General features: G+C 38.4%; 5 protein-coding genes across 5 annotated transcripts; 2 read left to right on the top strand and 3 right to left on the bottom strand.

Annotated features, from left to right (window-relative positions):
- Positions 1-425: 425 nt before the first annotated feature.
- Positions 426-1954, top strand: LOC18021561 (putative F-box/FBD/LRR-repeat protein At1g22000). Its single transcript, XM_024157843.1, has 3 exons — positions 426-1475; positions 1555-1715; positions 1789-1954. The coding sequence occupies exons 1-3, from the start codon at positions 426-428 to the stop codon at positions 1952-1954; spliced, it is 1377 nt and encodes a 458-aa protein (XP_024013611.1).
- Positions 1955-2277: 323 nt separating this feature from the next.
- On the bottom strand, positions 2278-5788 carry LOC18021562 (protein PLASTID TRANSCRIPTIONALLY ACTIVE 10). The gene is made up of 12 exons (XM_006404187.2): positions 5007-5788; positions 4831-4890; positions 4712-4741; positions 4547-4620; positions 4327-4408; positions 4165-4238; positions 3981-4047; positions 3800-3892; positions 3499-3675; positions 3364-3414; positions 2986-3137; positions 2278-2875 (listed from the first exon to the last, which is right to left on the bottom strand). Exons 1-12 carry the CDS (start codon positions 5745-5747, stop codon positions 2449-2451), a joined length of 2028 nt encoding a protein of 675 aa, XP_006404250.1. The 5' UTR covers positions 5748-5788; the 3' UTR covers positions 2278-2448.
- Positions 5789-6902: 1114 nt separating this feature from the next.
- LOC18021564 (OTU domain-containing protein DDB_G0284757) lies at positions 6903-7553 on the bottom strand. The gene has a single exon (XM_006404189.1). It carries the CDS (start codon positions 7551-7553, stop codon positions 6903-6905), a length of 651 nt encoding a protein of 216 aa, XP_006404252.1.
- A 2635-nt stretch (positions 7554-10188) lies between these two features.
- On the bottom strand, positions 10189-11009 carry LOC18020744. Its single transcript, XM_006404190.2, has 2 exons — positions 10878-11009; positions 10189-10625 (listed from the first exon to the last, which is right to left on the bottom strand). Exons 1-2 carry the CDS (start codon positions 10969-10971, stop codon positions 10399-10401), a joined length of 321 nt encoding a protein of 106 aa, XP_006404253.1. The 5' UTR covers positions 10972-11009; the 3' UTR covers positions 10189-10398.
- Positions 11010-11735: 726 nt separating this feature from the next.
- LOC18020745 (ubiquitin-like-specific protease 1D) lies at positions 11736-13835 on the top strand. Its single transcript, XM_006404191.2, has 7 exons — positions 11736-11858; positions 12298-12538; positions 12658-12825; positions 12920-13054; positions 13166-13247; positions 13329-13439; positions 13547-13835. Exons 1-7 carry the CDS (start codon positions 11783-11785, stop codon positions 13622-13624), a joined length of 891 nt encoding a protein of 296 aa, XP_006404254.1. The 5' UTR covers positions 11736-11782; the 3' UTR covers positions 13625-13835.

Raw genomic sequence — 13835 nt, forward strand, 5'->3', positions numbered from 1 at the left:
AGGGACTAACACGACTAATTAACAAAGGAGGTGAAAGTACATAGAAGAAGCTCCCATTATGTTCGTTAGACAACACTAATAGAGAAAATAAGCAAGCAGCAGATTTATTGGCAAAAAAAGCTATTTTACAAAATGTTTTATGTAATATTTACAATAGTCCGCCAATATGGCTTCGAAACTTATTGTATTCTCCTTTTACTATATGATGATGATTGATAAAATAGATGTTACTAAAAAAAAGATCTCTGGAATAAGGGTTTTAAATAATGTAAATAAATTATATGAAATAAAGAATATAATCAAAATCCACATGTAATTGTATATATTCTAAATCAAAATCTTAAAGGATAGGGATATGCGTGTATAATAAGATATCGTAAAGTAAGACCTAGAACGTTGTTGGTGAGGTTTCAGGGGTGAATAATATGTTGAAACCGCTTCTTCTTTACTTCGGCTTAGTCCATGTTGGGTTTGAGATTGCGTTACTGTTAGAACAAGCGATTCCAATACTGTTAGAACAAACAAAACAAACATCCCGACGATTCTTCAAAAAAAGAGCCAAGAGATATGAAGGTGAAGACAGGATCAGTGCGTTGCCGGACGATTTGCTTGTGCGGATATTGTCTTTAGTCCCAACAAAAGATGCAGTGCCTACCATGATTTTGTCTAAACGATGGCGTTCTATTTGGACCATGGTCCCAGCCCTCCAGTACCTAGAGATCAATAATGGTACTCGCGGAATAGTTATTGCCGGTTTACTTGGCCGTTTACTTGACCGTTTATTTGGCAAAAGTGATCAGAAACCGCGGTGTATTTGGCGGTTTATTGACGGATCCCTACAACATCACAAGGCACATGTATTAGAAACATTAGCTATACTAATTGGTGGACACTGTCCCGTTAATACTGATGTGGGAAAGTGGATTGTAAATGCAGTTGATCGTAGGGTGCGCGAGCTATCATTCTTTCTCTCGTGGTCCGCAGAGCCTACCAGGTTGCCTACGTGCCTTTACACGTGCGATACTCTCGTCTCTATGGGTCTTTACGACAAAGTTCTTGTGGATGTTCCTTCTCCTGCTTGCTTCCCATCCCTCAAAGCTCTCGGACTTTACCATGTGTTGTATAAAGATGAAGATTCTATCGTTAGGTTTCTATCGAGTTGTCCTATTCTCAAACATTTGGCCGTGCACCGACATTACTACGACAACGTGAAACGTTTCAAAATAAAAGTCCCATCTTTGGAGATCTTTTGGTATGAATGTACCGGCTACAAAAATATTGAGGGAACTTTGGTTATAGATTCTCCGGCTTTAAAGAAACTCTTTATCACATATAATTCAGCAGGTTTTTGCTTGATTGAGAACAAGCCTCGCTTTGAGAAAGCAACAATCAATGTTGATTGTTACCTTGATAACAAGTTTATGAGATCTATTTCCTCACTCAAGTACCTCGAATTACATTTGAACTTTGCAACGGTATGTAGTTGCTCTTTCAGGTCTCACTCGAATAACATTTGTAGCGATTACTTATTATGCTTGGTTGTGTTTATTTCAGGTTGCGTGTTGTGACGCTATTAATTTCTCGAAGCTTATGGAGTGTAAATTAACTCTTGCAAATGAGTTGGACTGGTTGGATCCACTAATGCGTTTGCTTGGAAATTCTCCTAATCTAAAAGTTGTTTCCATCGACCAGGTTTGTACATTCTCCCTCATGCAGTTTTGATCGATTAATTATAAAAGTAAAAGTAAATGTGTTACATTATATATGTTCTTCCATGTTGCTTCACAGGCACGCAATCGACCTGAGGAGAATTTCCCACTTTCATGGAACCAACCGAGTTCTGTTCCGGGATGTTTGTCAGCCCATCTCGAGATCTTTGAGTGGAGAGGATATAGAGGAAGTAGAAGAGATAAAGAAATCATTAGATACATTCTTGCCAACTCCAAGTGTTTAAAGAGAGCTGGTATACATTTGAATTGCAGGCGTATAGAAAGAAGGAAAATGATGAAAGAGTTAGAATCTATGCCTAGGGTTTCAACATCATCTCAGCTTCTCTTCTCCACTCAATTAGAATATCTGAACGTTCAAAATGAAATGACTGACTAATCATCTATATCCTCGATCATATTGTGCCATCATTAGTTAAGATATTATTTTTTGTTAGATTTTTTTAGTTATTACGAGTTATCTGAATGTTAAGGTCAACAGATTCGTTGAATTATTATCCATTGTCATAGAGACATAGACTGTATGGTCTTTGCTTTATAAGACTTGAAAGGTGGTTAACTTTGAGTCAGTTTTTATCATTTTACCTTCGTCTAATAAATGAATGATCAAACCATCATTACACTAATTATCATTATGTAAGTAAGCAAGTGTTTTGCCTCAATTGACCACTGAAAGTGCAAAGAAGCCTGAAGACTTGTTCTTTTATCCTCCGTCTAAAGATCAATCTGTGAACACTTGAGTACCGTTAACGAGAGGTTGCTGTTCCGAGTAACCGATACTACTCTCATCACTCAGGATGCTATAGTCAAAATCATCAAAATCATCATCATCATCATCTTCGTCTTCTTCCTCAGACTCTGTTTCTTCTTCTTCTTGACTCACCAAGTTAGACCCATCTTTTCTTCTCTCCATTGTCTGCTTAATGGCATCATCGTAAGACATATCATACCACACATTGCCTTTCCCAACGATGGATTTGTTGTGTGCATCTTTCATTCTCTCTTGCTTGCTAATCTCTGAGTTCTTTGGCTCTCCCCAGTAGTCATACTGGTACAATGCGCTTGTTGGATCGTATTGATCTTTCCCAAAGAAGCTTCCTGGCTTATACCTACCCGGTTCCTCCAATGGTAAACCAAGTGCTTGACGGCTGCAACATAAATCTTTAACATCAACACACTTTTTCGAACAAAACCAAGATAAATCTCTCGCTTATCAGCTTTGATTGAACTTGCAGTGTAATGATTGTTTTTTACTTACGAGCTGATATCTCTGAGCAAAGCTTCTCTTTCCTCCAAAGATCGGCGCCAATGTAAGGAATCATACTCGTCCATCTCAATGTTTCTTCTAAACTTGTGAATTTTGTATTTTTCTCCCCTTGCTATAGCTTCCATCCTTAGCTTATTGTGGTGCTGCACAATACAATAGGAGAGATTTAACTATTGTCAGTAAAGAGATTCATACAACGATGTGAATCTCACGGGTTGCATTACAATGAGCTTAAGCAAAACGACAGATAACCGGAGTTACCAAGACAGACACAAGTAAAACGTAATGAAAACAATCAAACTCGGTTTGGTAACCAAGTTTAAAAATGTGGATACTTGGACATATTAAAGAAGTTAAGGGAAATGTAACCTTTCGCTCCGTTAAGGCAGCCTCTAAGTCAAGTTCCTTGACACTGGTTTTCTGTGAAAAAAAAAACGAGAAAACATTTAATCATATAACTTAGACAATATTGTTTCATCAACACACCAGTAGAGAAAATCTCACCAGAATCACTTTTGGCAATTTGGTTTTCTTGTAATAAGCTTCGCCATACTCGATATCCTTTTGTTCATCAAAGTCTTCGTCATCAGATAATTCTGATAGTTTTTTGCCTTTGTAATTTTCAGGGTTAGCTTCGTAATCATCCAAAATCATTTGCTCAGCTACATGTAATTGCCACAGCTGCAAACAGAAAAAAAAAAAAAAATTGCTGAAGACTTCACAGAAATTACAAAGCCTATATAGTCATTTTAGCAGAGCAACCGGTTTAAACTCCAAACCAACACTATTTTTCTTAGTATAATACCTTGTCTACATATGGGTGATCAGAGAGCAGCCCTTCCTCCTCTGGCTTCGATCCTGGATCTTTTCTAGGCTCAGGAGGTCTTCCACAATCTCGCTGCACAAAAATAATGTATATTAAGTTAAAGAAAGAGACTTCTAGGGAGAAAGAGATGAACGATATCTGAATCACGAATTCTACTAACCCGTATCTCATCTGGATTATCATCCCCATCACGATGGAATATTGGTGGGAAGTCAAATCTATTAAAGCTGAAAGCAAGATCAGAGAAAAAAAAAAAAAGTCAACACACATACATGAACCAAAACCGTTTCAGGACAGAACATACTTCACATGTAAAGTGAAATGAAGACGCATGAATTGCATACATCATGTGATCTATATTAGGATGGACGAAGCGCAACTCCAAGGGAAACCGAAACCGGTATGGATCTCTTTTTGCCTTGACAAAATAAGAAGAGAAACAATGAGCATGAAAAGATTCCATTAATCTTTTATCAATGTGAAAGAGAGGTTTATCTCAAGAGTACCGTGATCTCGACGATAACATGCATCCCTACTTTTATGAAATGCCGGATCCAAAACCAGTCATTACCTTTTATAGGAACCCACCTGCAAACCAATAGACACATAAACTGAAAAATTTCATATTAAACATATGAAACTTTCTTTGAATAGATTATACACCCCTCAGTACAACAATCACGGAAAGTTTAACTATATTCACAAAGTAACAGCACATAGACATACCCTTCATGAACACCTCCAATGTCAACAAATGCTCCCTGATACAGATGTAAAGTGGTAACTGTGCCTTCACAAATCTGCATGGACATTATGAATATTGCTCATAAAACCAAACATCTGACTAACCATTTAGTCACAATAAACAATGACTAGGTGTAGGATTCTTACCATCCCTGGATAGTAAAAGGGAAGCTCATACTGCACAGAAAGATAGAGAAATTAACTTCAAACATCTCATTAGCTAGCAAACTAGTCAAAAATAATCAAAACAGGAGTAGGCTTTTTACCATCCCCTCTTCGTAGTCCTTCCCTCTTTTCCTTCTACCTGGATAAAAATCTTGATCGTACTGCATACATTAAAAAAAAACATCATCTTGATTAGAATCCATCTCTCAGCCATTAAGCTGACATTGTCTCATGGTTCAAAGTTCGAACTTAATGGTCCAAATTACAAAAACCGCACCTTGTAGGATTCTTCCTCTAACCTATCTTTATTGGCTTCGACCCATTCATTGTATTGTTTCAAGAAAACCTTGAACCTCTCCAAACACAAGTTATCAACAGCAGCATCCTCTCCTACCTTGAGGTCCTTGTCCAAATCCTCTAACCAGACCCTTTCAGCCATTAACTTATGAGCTTCCCTTATGAACTCAAGCTCCTTCCGATCAACTTCCCAACCTCTCGGCGGCCAATCCCGCGGCGGAATTTGCCTAACCACAAGCGGCCCAGCCCACGAGGTATCCAGAGGCGGCGGTTTATCTCCTCTGATCTCGAACTGCTTCGCGTACCATTCATCCTCCGTAATCCCCATCTCCTTAATCTTCTTCTTTCGGTACGACGGTCTCAGCATCTTGAACGCCTCGATCGCCTCCGGTGACTGAAGCGGAACTTCCTCACCTTCGTTCAGCGATTTTCGAGCGAAATCGGCTTCTGGTGTGAGAATCTCCTCCCAAGGAGCCCAGTCACGCTCGATCCAATTGCGCCGGCGAGCTTCGTCCTCCGTGTCTTTGTCCTTGGGTCCGAACTTCTCGAGGAAGGTCTCGTCGACGGGGAACTCATCGGAGCTGAAGCCGCGGCAAGGCGGCAAGGCAAGGCGACGAGGTGGAGGCAATTGGAATCCGGGAAAGAGAGATTTGGGTTTGCAGAAATTAGGGTTTTTGGGATTAGGGAAGGTGAAAGTAAGCGTCGTTTGGCAAATCTGCATGATTCACCTTCTTCTTCAGGGTTTTGAGGGGTTTTAGAGAGTGAAGAAAGTCAGTCCAGTGTGAGGATAAGCTAATTCATTTTGCAGTGAAGAAGAAAGGTTTAATTTATGAATGAACCCCATATTTGTGAAAACATTATTTTTTGACCCCAACAGGTTTTGATTATCAGTAAGGCCCATAGTAAATCTCATAAAGTTCTCTCTTGCACTGGAGTCCTCCTTAAACACGTCCATGGAGGTTAATCTTCTTTGTAATTATTGTTCAGATGGCGATGCAGATGCAATGGCTTCAGGGTCTGAAGATGATAAACAAGAGACAAGAAGAGATGATCTTTGGGATAAGTACAGTACTGAAATGGTTGAATCTGCCCTGTTTTATTGCAAACTATGCAGTTTTGATGGCAAAAGCGTTGAAGATTTTACCACGCATCTCAATCGTAGTGATCACGAAGTACTGCGTGTAAGCATCCTTGCAGGCCTCTTGTAAATATTTTGTCAATATATTCGTCATCGTCTATACCTATAGGGTCTGTTTGAGCCCAAGTTTCCTTTTAACACTTGTAGTTAGTTATGTCTGACTTTCAAAGAAAATATCAAATTTTGACCCTATGTTATCTTTGTGCATTTGGTTTGTCAAGCAGGAGCTAGACATGGGCCAAACGTTGGTGTGGTGAATTTGTTCTGAAGTGAATTATGCTTCACTTTTCTGAAAATTAAAACTTTTAGGTTAATGATACTAAGGGTAAAGTGCACAGAGATGATGGAAATAATTTTGATCTCAGGGACTTGAAGACTAAGTGTTGGAGATATAATGTAGGCAGAGAAAATTAAGTTCATTTGACAGGCCTTGTAGTTGTTTTGCTCTCCTCATAACATAAAGACGTTTTATATTTGTTGTGGAAAAATTGAGCCTCGACAAAGGAATTGTAGAAGTTAAAGAAGACTATAAGATTTTACTTTAAAAAACAATCGAGCCTTTTCTCCAAGGGGAGGACTCGAATGCTAGCTAATTAACTCGATGACATTATAAGGATTAAGGAAAAAAAAAACCTTTGAGACAAAGTTGACAGCAATAAAAGCATAAGAATGAATCGGACAATACAAGTACATGTAAGATTTTTTGTTGTTGCAGACAAGTACATGTCAAAGAGGCATTCACATGACAACAGAAGAGTCAAATTGGCGATTTTTGTTCTTCTTATTCCCTTTTTGTTTTTTCTTTTCCTTCTTATTCTTATTCTCCTCCTTCTCCTTCTCCTTCTCCTTCTCCATATCCTTATCCTTATCCTTCTTACTCTGTGTCCCCATCGAGGCCGTATCTGAAGATGATGAACATTGGTTAATTAAGTGAATGGAATTGAAATGGATCCCTGCCAGATAGCTCAAGTGAATGACTCTCTCGGGTTGTTTTTGAGACCTAGGAACAACTTCAATGCAAGGAACATCTTTCATTGATGTAATGAGTAATATCTTGACTCCATAGACATCTGCAGCTGCTTTCAACGTGACTTCATCTCCCCACACAGATTCATTCGACATGTTCTTTACATACTCGGAGAAATCGGTTTTACCAACTAATCCTTTGTAAAATTTTGGACGAGATTTAAGCTGCTTCATGATTTCTTGTCTAACACGTTTGTGACAATCCGAGGTTTTGTAGAGCTGGTCGGCTAAAGCACGGAACTGGCAATTTCCATCGCTTTTCACTTTGATCTCCGAGTAACCTTCCCACTCCAATCTATCCTGAAGCCTTTCGTAATCGTTAAGATCTTCTAAACACCTCGACTTAATCCGTGTGTTAGGCATCGATCTCTTTTATCTAAACCCTAAGCTAAACACTGTTCTTCTAATTCTCAGCCGAAAAAAGTTGTGATCGATCGATGAGATTCGGTGCCAATCCTCAGATATAAACAGTATCTCTCGCCTCTCTCAGAAATTAGGGCTATATCGTTTAGGGTTTTCTCCTTTTGTTTTTTGTTTTCTTCCTTTTTTTTTTGCGGTTTTCGCCGAGATAAAGAAAGGGCAAATTAATATCTGTTTGCCCTAAAATACTGTCGATCGTAAGTGTTGTTCCTCTCTCGCCGTCTCTTTCCTTGGCTCTGGCGTTTCAGATTCGATATTAAAACGAGGTAATTTAAAGTCGGAAAAATACGAACGAGAGATGATGCACAAGCAGGAGGAGGATAACACGTTTAAAAGGCCTTCTGATTGGTTATACTGGGACGTATTCAATTTTGATGGCAAAATCTCTAAAGATTCAATTTTTATACGGTGGTGTGGTGGGACATAGACAGATGTCCGGTTCCCGATGGTTATGATGCTCGTCTGGTCGGTCCAAGTATAAAACAGGAACTGAAGAAATTACACTTTGTTGTTCGGTCCTCCACTCATCATCAATATGCCGTTGGCAACCTAAATAAAACCCCTCATGATGTTCTTCATGCCCTCTCTTCCTCTGGAATCCTTCTTCAACAGTACTACGTCGATGGTTTGATCTTCTTTCTTTGTAATTAGTAGTGTTTTAGATTCAAACTCTGGTTTTGCTATTGAGTTGCTTTCCTTTTACTGAAACTACTGGTGAATCTGCATGGTGTTTCATACAATGTCGAGATATGCACGAAATAGCTAGACACAAAGGCTTATATGGCGAAACCTTTCATGGCAAAAGGCTTTAACGATTTCATCGAGAGTCTCAAGAGTAGAGGCCATTTAGTGATCCTAAGCAATATCCTTTGTGCACAATTTTCCTTTTCTCACCTCCTTGTTGTCATGTCTGCCTTTCAAAGAATATTATATATCTCGATAACAGTTTTGACCCCATGTTGTTATCTTTGTGCATTTTGTGGTTTTCACTGTCAAAGCAGGAGCTGAACTTGTTCCATACGTTGGTATGGTGGGACATCAACAGCTGTCCGGTTCCTGATGGTTATGATGCTCATCAGGTCGTTCCAAAGTATAAAACGCCACTTGGAGAAGAAGTTAGGCTACAAAGCTTGCCATTGGCGACCTCAAACCCACCTTGAAACAAACCCCTAATGTTCTTCCGGCCATCTGTTCCTTTAAACAAACCCACCTTAAACACGTACCTGGAGGTGTTAATCTTCTTTGTAATTATATTCATTACTGTGTTTAGATTCAACTGGCTGTGTATTGAGTTGCTTTTCTTTTCTGGAACAGGTTATAAATCCAGTTGGATGGAGTTTGTGCGTTGTAAACGGCATTATCCACGTCTGTTTAATCTAATACTCATATAATCCGGTGATGTGGGATTCATCACCCTTGCTAAGCATAGATACGACGCACAGGCAACACTGAAAAGCGTTCTGGAAGGTGTACGTTTGTCCTCTCTCTCTAATTGTTGAAATAACCAACTAAGCTGTTTCTCTGAACTAGTTTTTTTCTTTTTTTAAGGGTCTGATGATGATGATGCAGATGCAATGTCTTTAGGGTCTGACGATGATAAAGAGGAGACAAGTGGAATTGATCTTTGGGATAAGTTCAGTGAAACGGTTGAATCCTGGTCTGTTTTATTGCCAACCATGCAGTTTTGATGGCAAGAGTTTAGAAGATTTCACCACGCATCTCAGTGGTAGAGATCATGAACTGCGTGTAAGCATCCTTGCAGGCCTCTTGTAAATATTTTGTCAATACATTCGTCATCGTCTACCTATATGGTTTGTCGTGCTGGAGTTGTTTTGATATCTCAACTTGAGTTTTTTAGAGCTAGTTTTGGTGAACTGAAATCTGATTTTTGTTTGTCAAGCAGTAGCTGGTCATGGTCGATACGCCTCAAAGCTTTGATACGTCTCCAAGCTCTAAGGACCAAAAGGACTTGTGAGCCATTAAACAGAATGAAAATGTATATCTCTTCCTTGTAGCAAGCGCCTCAGGCTTCACCATTTGCCTAATGTAATAAATAATGTCTCATTTGCTCTTTTCTATGACTTTTTTTAAAAAAAAATTTCAACTGAGAGTTCCATATGTCTCTGATTCGAAACGAAATATGAAATATAAACAAAAAAAAAATAAAGATCGGAGTTGCTGCTTTTGCAACCACAAAGAGATGCATCATTCATGGTTAGTCTAGTTAGTCTCAGTTCTTTTGTGAGGTTATAGAAGCTAAATGGATTATAAGTACGTTCACAAGATGAAGTAGCGCTGTGTTCACACCATCACCAATGGCTAGAATAGCATAGCTAAGAGAGTTAGTCTTTGAGAGAGAAAAAATGCTGAAGATTCTTCTCTCGGTGGATCCTTTTGTTCTTGGTTTTGGCAGCACCATAACTGTCACCAACACATGTAATGAACAAAACAAAAACACATTCATTCGTTTCCTTTATGAAGACGGGTAAGGAATCAAACAAAAGTATCCAGATTTAGCCAACAATGATCATGTAATTGCACACAAACCAAAAATATGCATAGTTTCTATAGACCCCTTACAAACAGAATCGTCTAGTTACACATGAACAACATATCTATAAAGTCAAGCTTGCCCAGTTATGATCTTACCAACCATGGCTTTATAAGTCTTATTGTTCTCTTCTTTCTTGGCATGTGAAAACTCCGGCACACACACACACATACACAAGAAGATCAAATCTGGTCGCATTAACTTAGGTACATGTGTTTACAAAAGTCAGTATCTCAGTCAATTTGTCGTATCAGACAAGTTCCGTGCTTGAGCTTGATTCTTGTACTTGCAAAACATAGATATTACTGATGGATTCTTGTTCTTTGCGTCTACAGACATTGCATCAGAGCCATTGCACAGAGTCACGTCATGTGTATCTGAAGGATTCTCAACCTCTTTATCTGGTGAAGGACCAACAACAGTGTCCAGTCTTGAGCCTTGCTTAAGCTTGAGCAGTGTTGACTCTACAATGGCATCATCAAAAGAAACAAACATGATGAGTCAAGGCTCGTAATGGTCAAAAGATCTCAAACCTACATAGATTAGATCCTTCTAATTCGAATTTACATCACAATGCAAATTACTCGATCACGAATTTTCTTGATTTGGGCTCATTTTCATTTTCCAGGATCTTGAAATCGAGGGTTTTTTCTGCAGGTCAATAAAAAAACAAGTGCTTGGAATCTGAAAATCGGAAAGAGTGTGAGTGAAAATACCGTAGACGGAGAGAGGATCGTCTTTCATGATCTTCGCCGGATATCTCTCCAGACAGTCCGGCGACGATGGCGGCGGTCTCAGCCTCCCAAACATCCTCTCTCTCTCTCAAATTCGATTCGCTGCTCCAATTTGAGGACAAAATAATCGATGTTGTAGGATATTTGTTTTGGCGCCTCGATCGACAAGAAAGAGCGGGAATCTTCCGGCGAAGATTATTTCAGGTCGAGCCGGAAAATTTCCTTCAGAGCCCAGACATAAAATTTCGGCCCAAAATTAACTATCATATTGGGCCCATTTGTCTTCATTTATTATGCTTTAAATGATAAAAAATTTGTTATCATCAGTTCTCCTCCAAGTTGGAAGAGATTCATTTCGTTCAAATAAGATTTTACAAATTTATTAGTACCCCCAAAATAGAAAAACAAAATTAGGTAACACATAGATAAAAAGGTTAAAATATTGATGAAATATCAATTTTTATGAATGTTTAGTTGTTTTATAATGATATGATTTGATCAAATCTCTGGTAAACTCTCTTAATAACAGTATTAACGATATATACAGTAATTAATGCAATGTACAAGTTAGATATCGTGTCGTGGGGGAGGAAAAATTATGTGTCAGCATATGCAATTCAGTATTAATCACCCTCACCAGAAATTATTTCTTGAAAATATGCTGAAGACACTTAAAAAAGAGTTCAATAAATATCTCTTGAAAGACCAAAGCGACGTCATAGTCATCGTGGCCGTTGAATTGTTGACTAGCGAATGAAAATCAACGGCTAAAAGAAGCCTTTTCGTATTCGGCCATGTACATTATGGGGGAAAAAAAATACTAACAAGTTTAGAAGAGAAGAAGAAGTGTAATTATAGAATCATACACTGAGCTCTTTTAGATTTCAATGTCAAGAAGAAGAAGCAATCGTGTTAAAAAAATCAAAGCCGTCACTGCTCCTGCACCTATTACAATAATTGATGGTGATTACTTCTCTCAGCCTCTAATTATAGAGACCCATATTTTTTTATTATGATTTTTGATCTCTTGGTATCTTAAATTTTGGGATTAGGGTTTTGGGGATGCGAGTTTCATCTTCGAAAGTTCGTTTTTTGTTTATCTGGGATTTTCTTAAAGACAAGACTGTTTTTATTCCTGGTTCTAATTCGCTCGACCAACCCATCATCATTAATTTGGCTTAGGAAACACTTTCTAAAATGTGAGTCTTGATTGATTGTATCAACTATGCTGAAAACTTTTCAGGCATTGGCGTAGTTTCTTGAAATTTTGACACTTAAGTTCTGGGAATTTTTAGTTCTGGTTTTGTATTTTTCGCAGAATTGGGGTTTTAATCTGGTTCTGGCTCTGAGGCCTAATCTCAAGGTTTGATTAACATGTCTATGATATGCATTTTCTTAACAGATTGTGTGGAAGATGAATATGAAATCCACAGGTCGTGTTGGAAGCATACGGCTGCTTTCAATACACGCGATTCAAAACCGAAACCAACCGAGGAGGAGCTTGAGATGTTCAAATTGACCGCACCTTGTTTCTATGAGGAATGTACACGCCGTGAAAGATCAGCAAGAAGAATCAAGTGCAAGTATTTAGTCTCCAAGCTCCGGAAAAAACTTAATTCCAACACATTTATAGCTTACCTAGAGTAAGAAATATATCTTTTTTAGTTGCAAAACACAGAAAGAATTGTGCTTGCTTGCGGTTTTGTTTATGGTTTTCTCTATAAGTGGTTTACTTATGTATTTACTGATAATGTGTGAATAGGGTATTATGGAAGGGCTTGCCGGATGAGAAAAGGAACTCTTCTGTGTACTTAGATTGTCTATGGTTTAGTATGTACAAAAGCGAAAGAACTAGAAGCAGTGTTTTCGAATCCATAAAGACAAAGCAGATCTTCTCAAAGAAATATGTGTTTCTTCCTATCGTCTACTGGTAAGTTAGATTTTGCCATCTATGTTCTTAAAAACAGTTTCAGAACGCAACTGTTTTAAGTCTATTGTTTGTTTTTATATATAAATTTCCTTAGGAGCCATTGGACTTTGTTGATCTTTTGCAACTTTGGGGAGAATCTTGGTGAAGAGAACAGTAAAACATGCATGTTGTTTCTTGATTCATTAGAAACAACTGACACTTGGCAGCGGCTTGAACCAGATATAAGAAAGCGAGTACTCTTTCTCTCTCTCTCTTATCTTCCATTTTTGAGCGAAGTAGAAGGATGTTTTTGTGTAAAAGCTTGCGCAATAATATGTTTGTGCTTCTTTTTGTCTTTCAGGTTTGTGTTGGACATATTCAGGATCGAGGGTAGAACTGAGAAACCGAGCTTGGTTGATGAGATCCCGCTCTATGTACCAGATGTAAAGACTGCATCTACCATGTTATTTCGGATTTCTAGTTGCTTATATCTCAGAAGTGGATTGATTTGTCATTAATTTCAGGTTCCACAGCAGACAAATGATGTGGAATGTGGAAGCTTTGTCCTCTACTACATTCATCGGTTTATAAAAGATGCCCCTGACAGCTTCAGCACCGATGGTTACCCATATTTCGTAAGTTTATCACCTCAAATAATCATTTTATCGTTGTTAGCGAAAAGCGTGTTTCGTTTTTTTGGGGAATCTTGAAATGTTTGCACGTTTTTGCTTAAATTTTGCAGATGAAAGTGGACTGGTTTAGCCATGGAGACTTGGAAGGGTTCTGCAACGAGCTTGATTCTTCGGGAACCGTTCGTTGACCAAAGTTTATAACTTTTTAACGGCTTTTTAACTTAGGAAGATTCAAAAGGGTAAAAAAAGATTCTGTAAGAAGTTACCCGTTGGTATGTAATCTCAAACTTCATCAGGAGGAATCTTAGGAACCCATTGTGGATAATATTTAACACTTTTTGGAAGTAGAAAGTATTCTGTAATCGTATCTGCAGAGGACTTAGTTGTAAGCTGCTGAAA

Source organism: Eutrema salsugineum, unplaced genomic scaffold (assembly GCF_000478725.1).
Source record: "Eutrema salsugineum unplaced genomic scaffold, Eutsalg1_0 scaffold_16, whole genome shotgun sequence".
NCBI lineage: Eukaryota > Viridiplantae > Streptophyta > Magnoliopsida > Brassicales > Brassicaceae > Eutrema > Eutrema salsugineum.

Bases quoted from the DNA above. Each gene is read 5' to 3' on its own strand.
- LOC18020744 (XM_006404190.2), bottom strand. From the start codon at position 10,971: ATGTTTGGGAGGCTGAGACCGCCGCCATCGTCGCCGGACTGTCTGGAG. The intron at 10,626-10,877 runs GTATTTTCACTC...ATGCCATTGTAG, and splicing joins CGATCCTCTCTCCGTCTACG to AGTCAACACTGCTCAAGCTT.
- LOC18021564 (XM_006404189.1), bottom strand. From the start codon at position 7,553: ATGCCTAACACACGGATTAAGTCGAGGTGTTTAGAAGATCTTAACGAT.
- LOC18020745 (XM_006404191.2), top strand. From the start codon at position 11,783: ATGTCAAGAAGAAGAAGCAATCGTGTTAAAAAAATCAAAGCCGTCACT. The intron at 12,826-12,919 runs GTAAGTTAGATT...AAATTTCCTTAG, and splicing joins TTTCTTCCTATCGTCTACTG to GAGCCATTGGACTTTGTTGA. The intron at 13,248-13,328 runs GTAAAGACTGCA...CATTAATTTCAG, and splicing joins TCCCGCTCTATGTACCAGAT to GTTCCACAGCAGACAAATGA.
- LOC18021562 (XM_006404187.2), bottom strand. From the start codon at position 5,747: ATGCAGATTTGCCAAACGACGCTTACTTTCACCTTCCCTAATCCCAAA. The intron at 4,621-4,711 runs GTAAGAATCCTA...ATGTCCATGCAG, and splicing joins CCTTTTACTATCCAGGGATG to ATTTGTGAAGGCACAGTTAC. The intron at 4,048-4,164 runs GTATGCAATTCA...TCTTGCTTTCAG, and splicing joins CCTAATATAGATCACATGAT to CTTTAATAGATTTGACTTCC.
- LOC18021561 (XM_024157843.1), top strand. From the start codon at position 426: ATGTTGAAACCGCTTCTTCTTTACTTCGGCTTAGTCCATGTTGGGTTT. The intron at 1,476-1,554 runs GTATGTAGTTGC...TGTTTATTTCAG, and splicing joins TACATTTGAACTTTGCAACG to GTTGCGTGTTGTGACGCTAT. The intron at 1,716-1,788 runs GTTTTGATCGAT...GTTGCTTCACAG, and splicing joins TGTACATTCTCCCTCATGCA to GCACGCAATCGACCTGAGGA.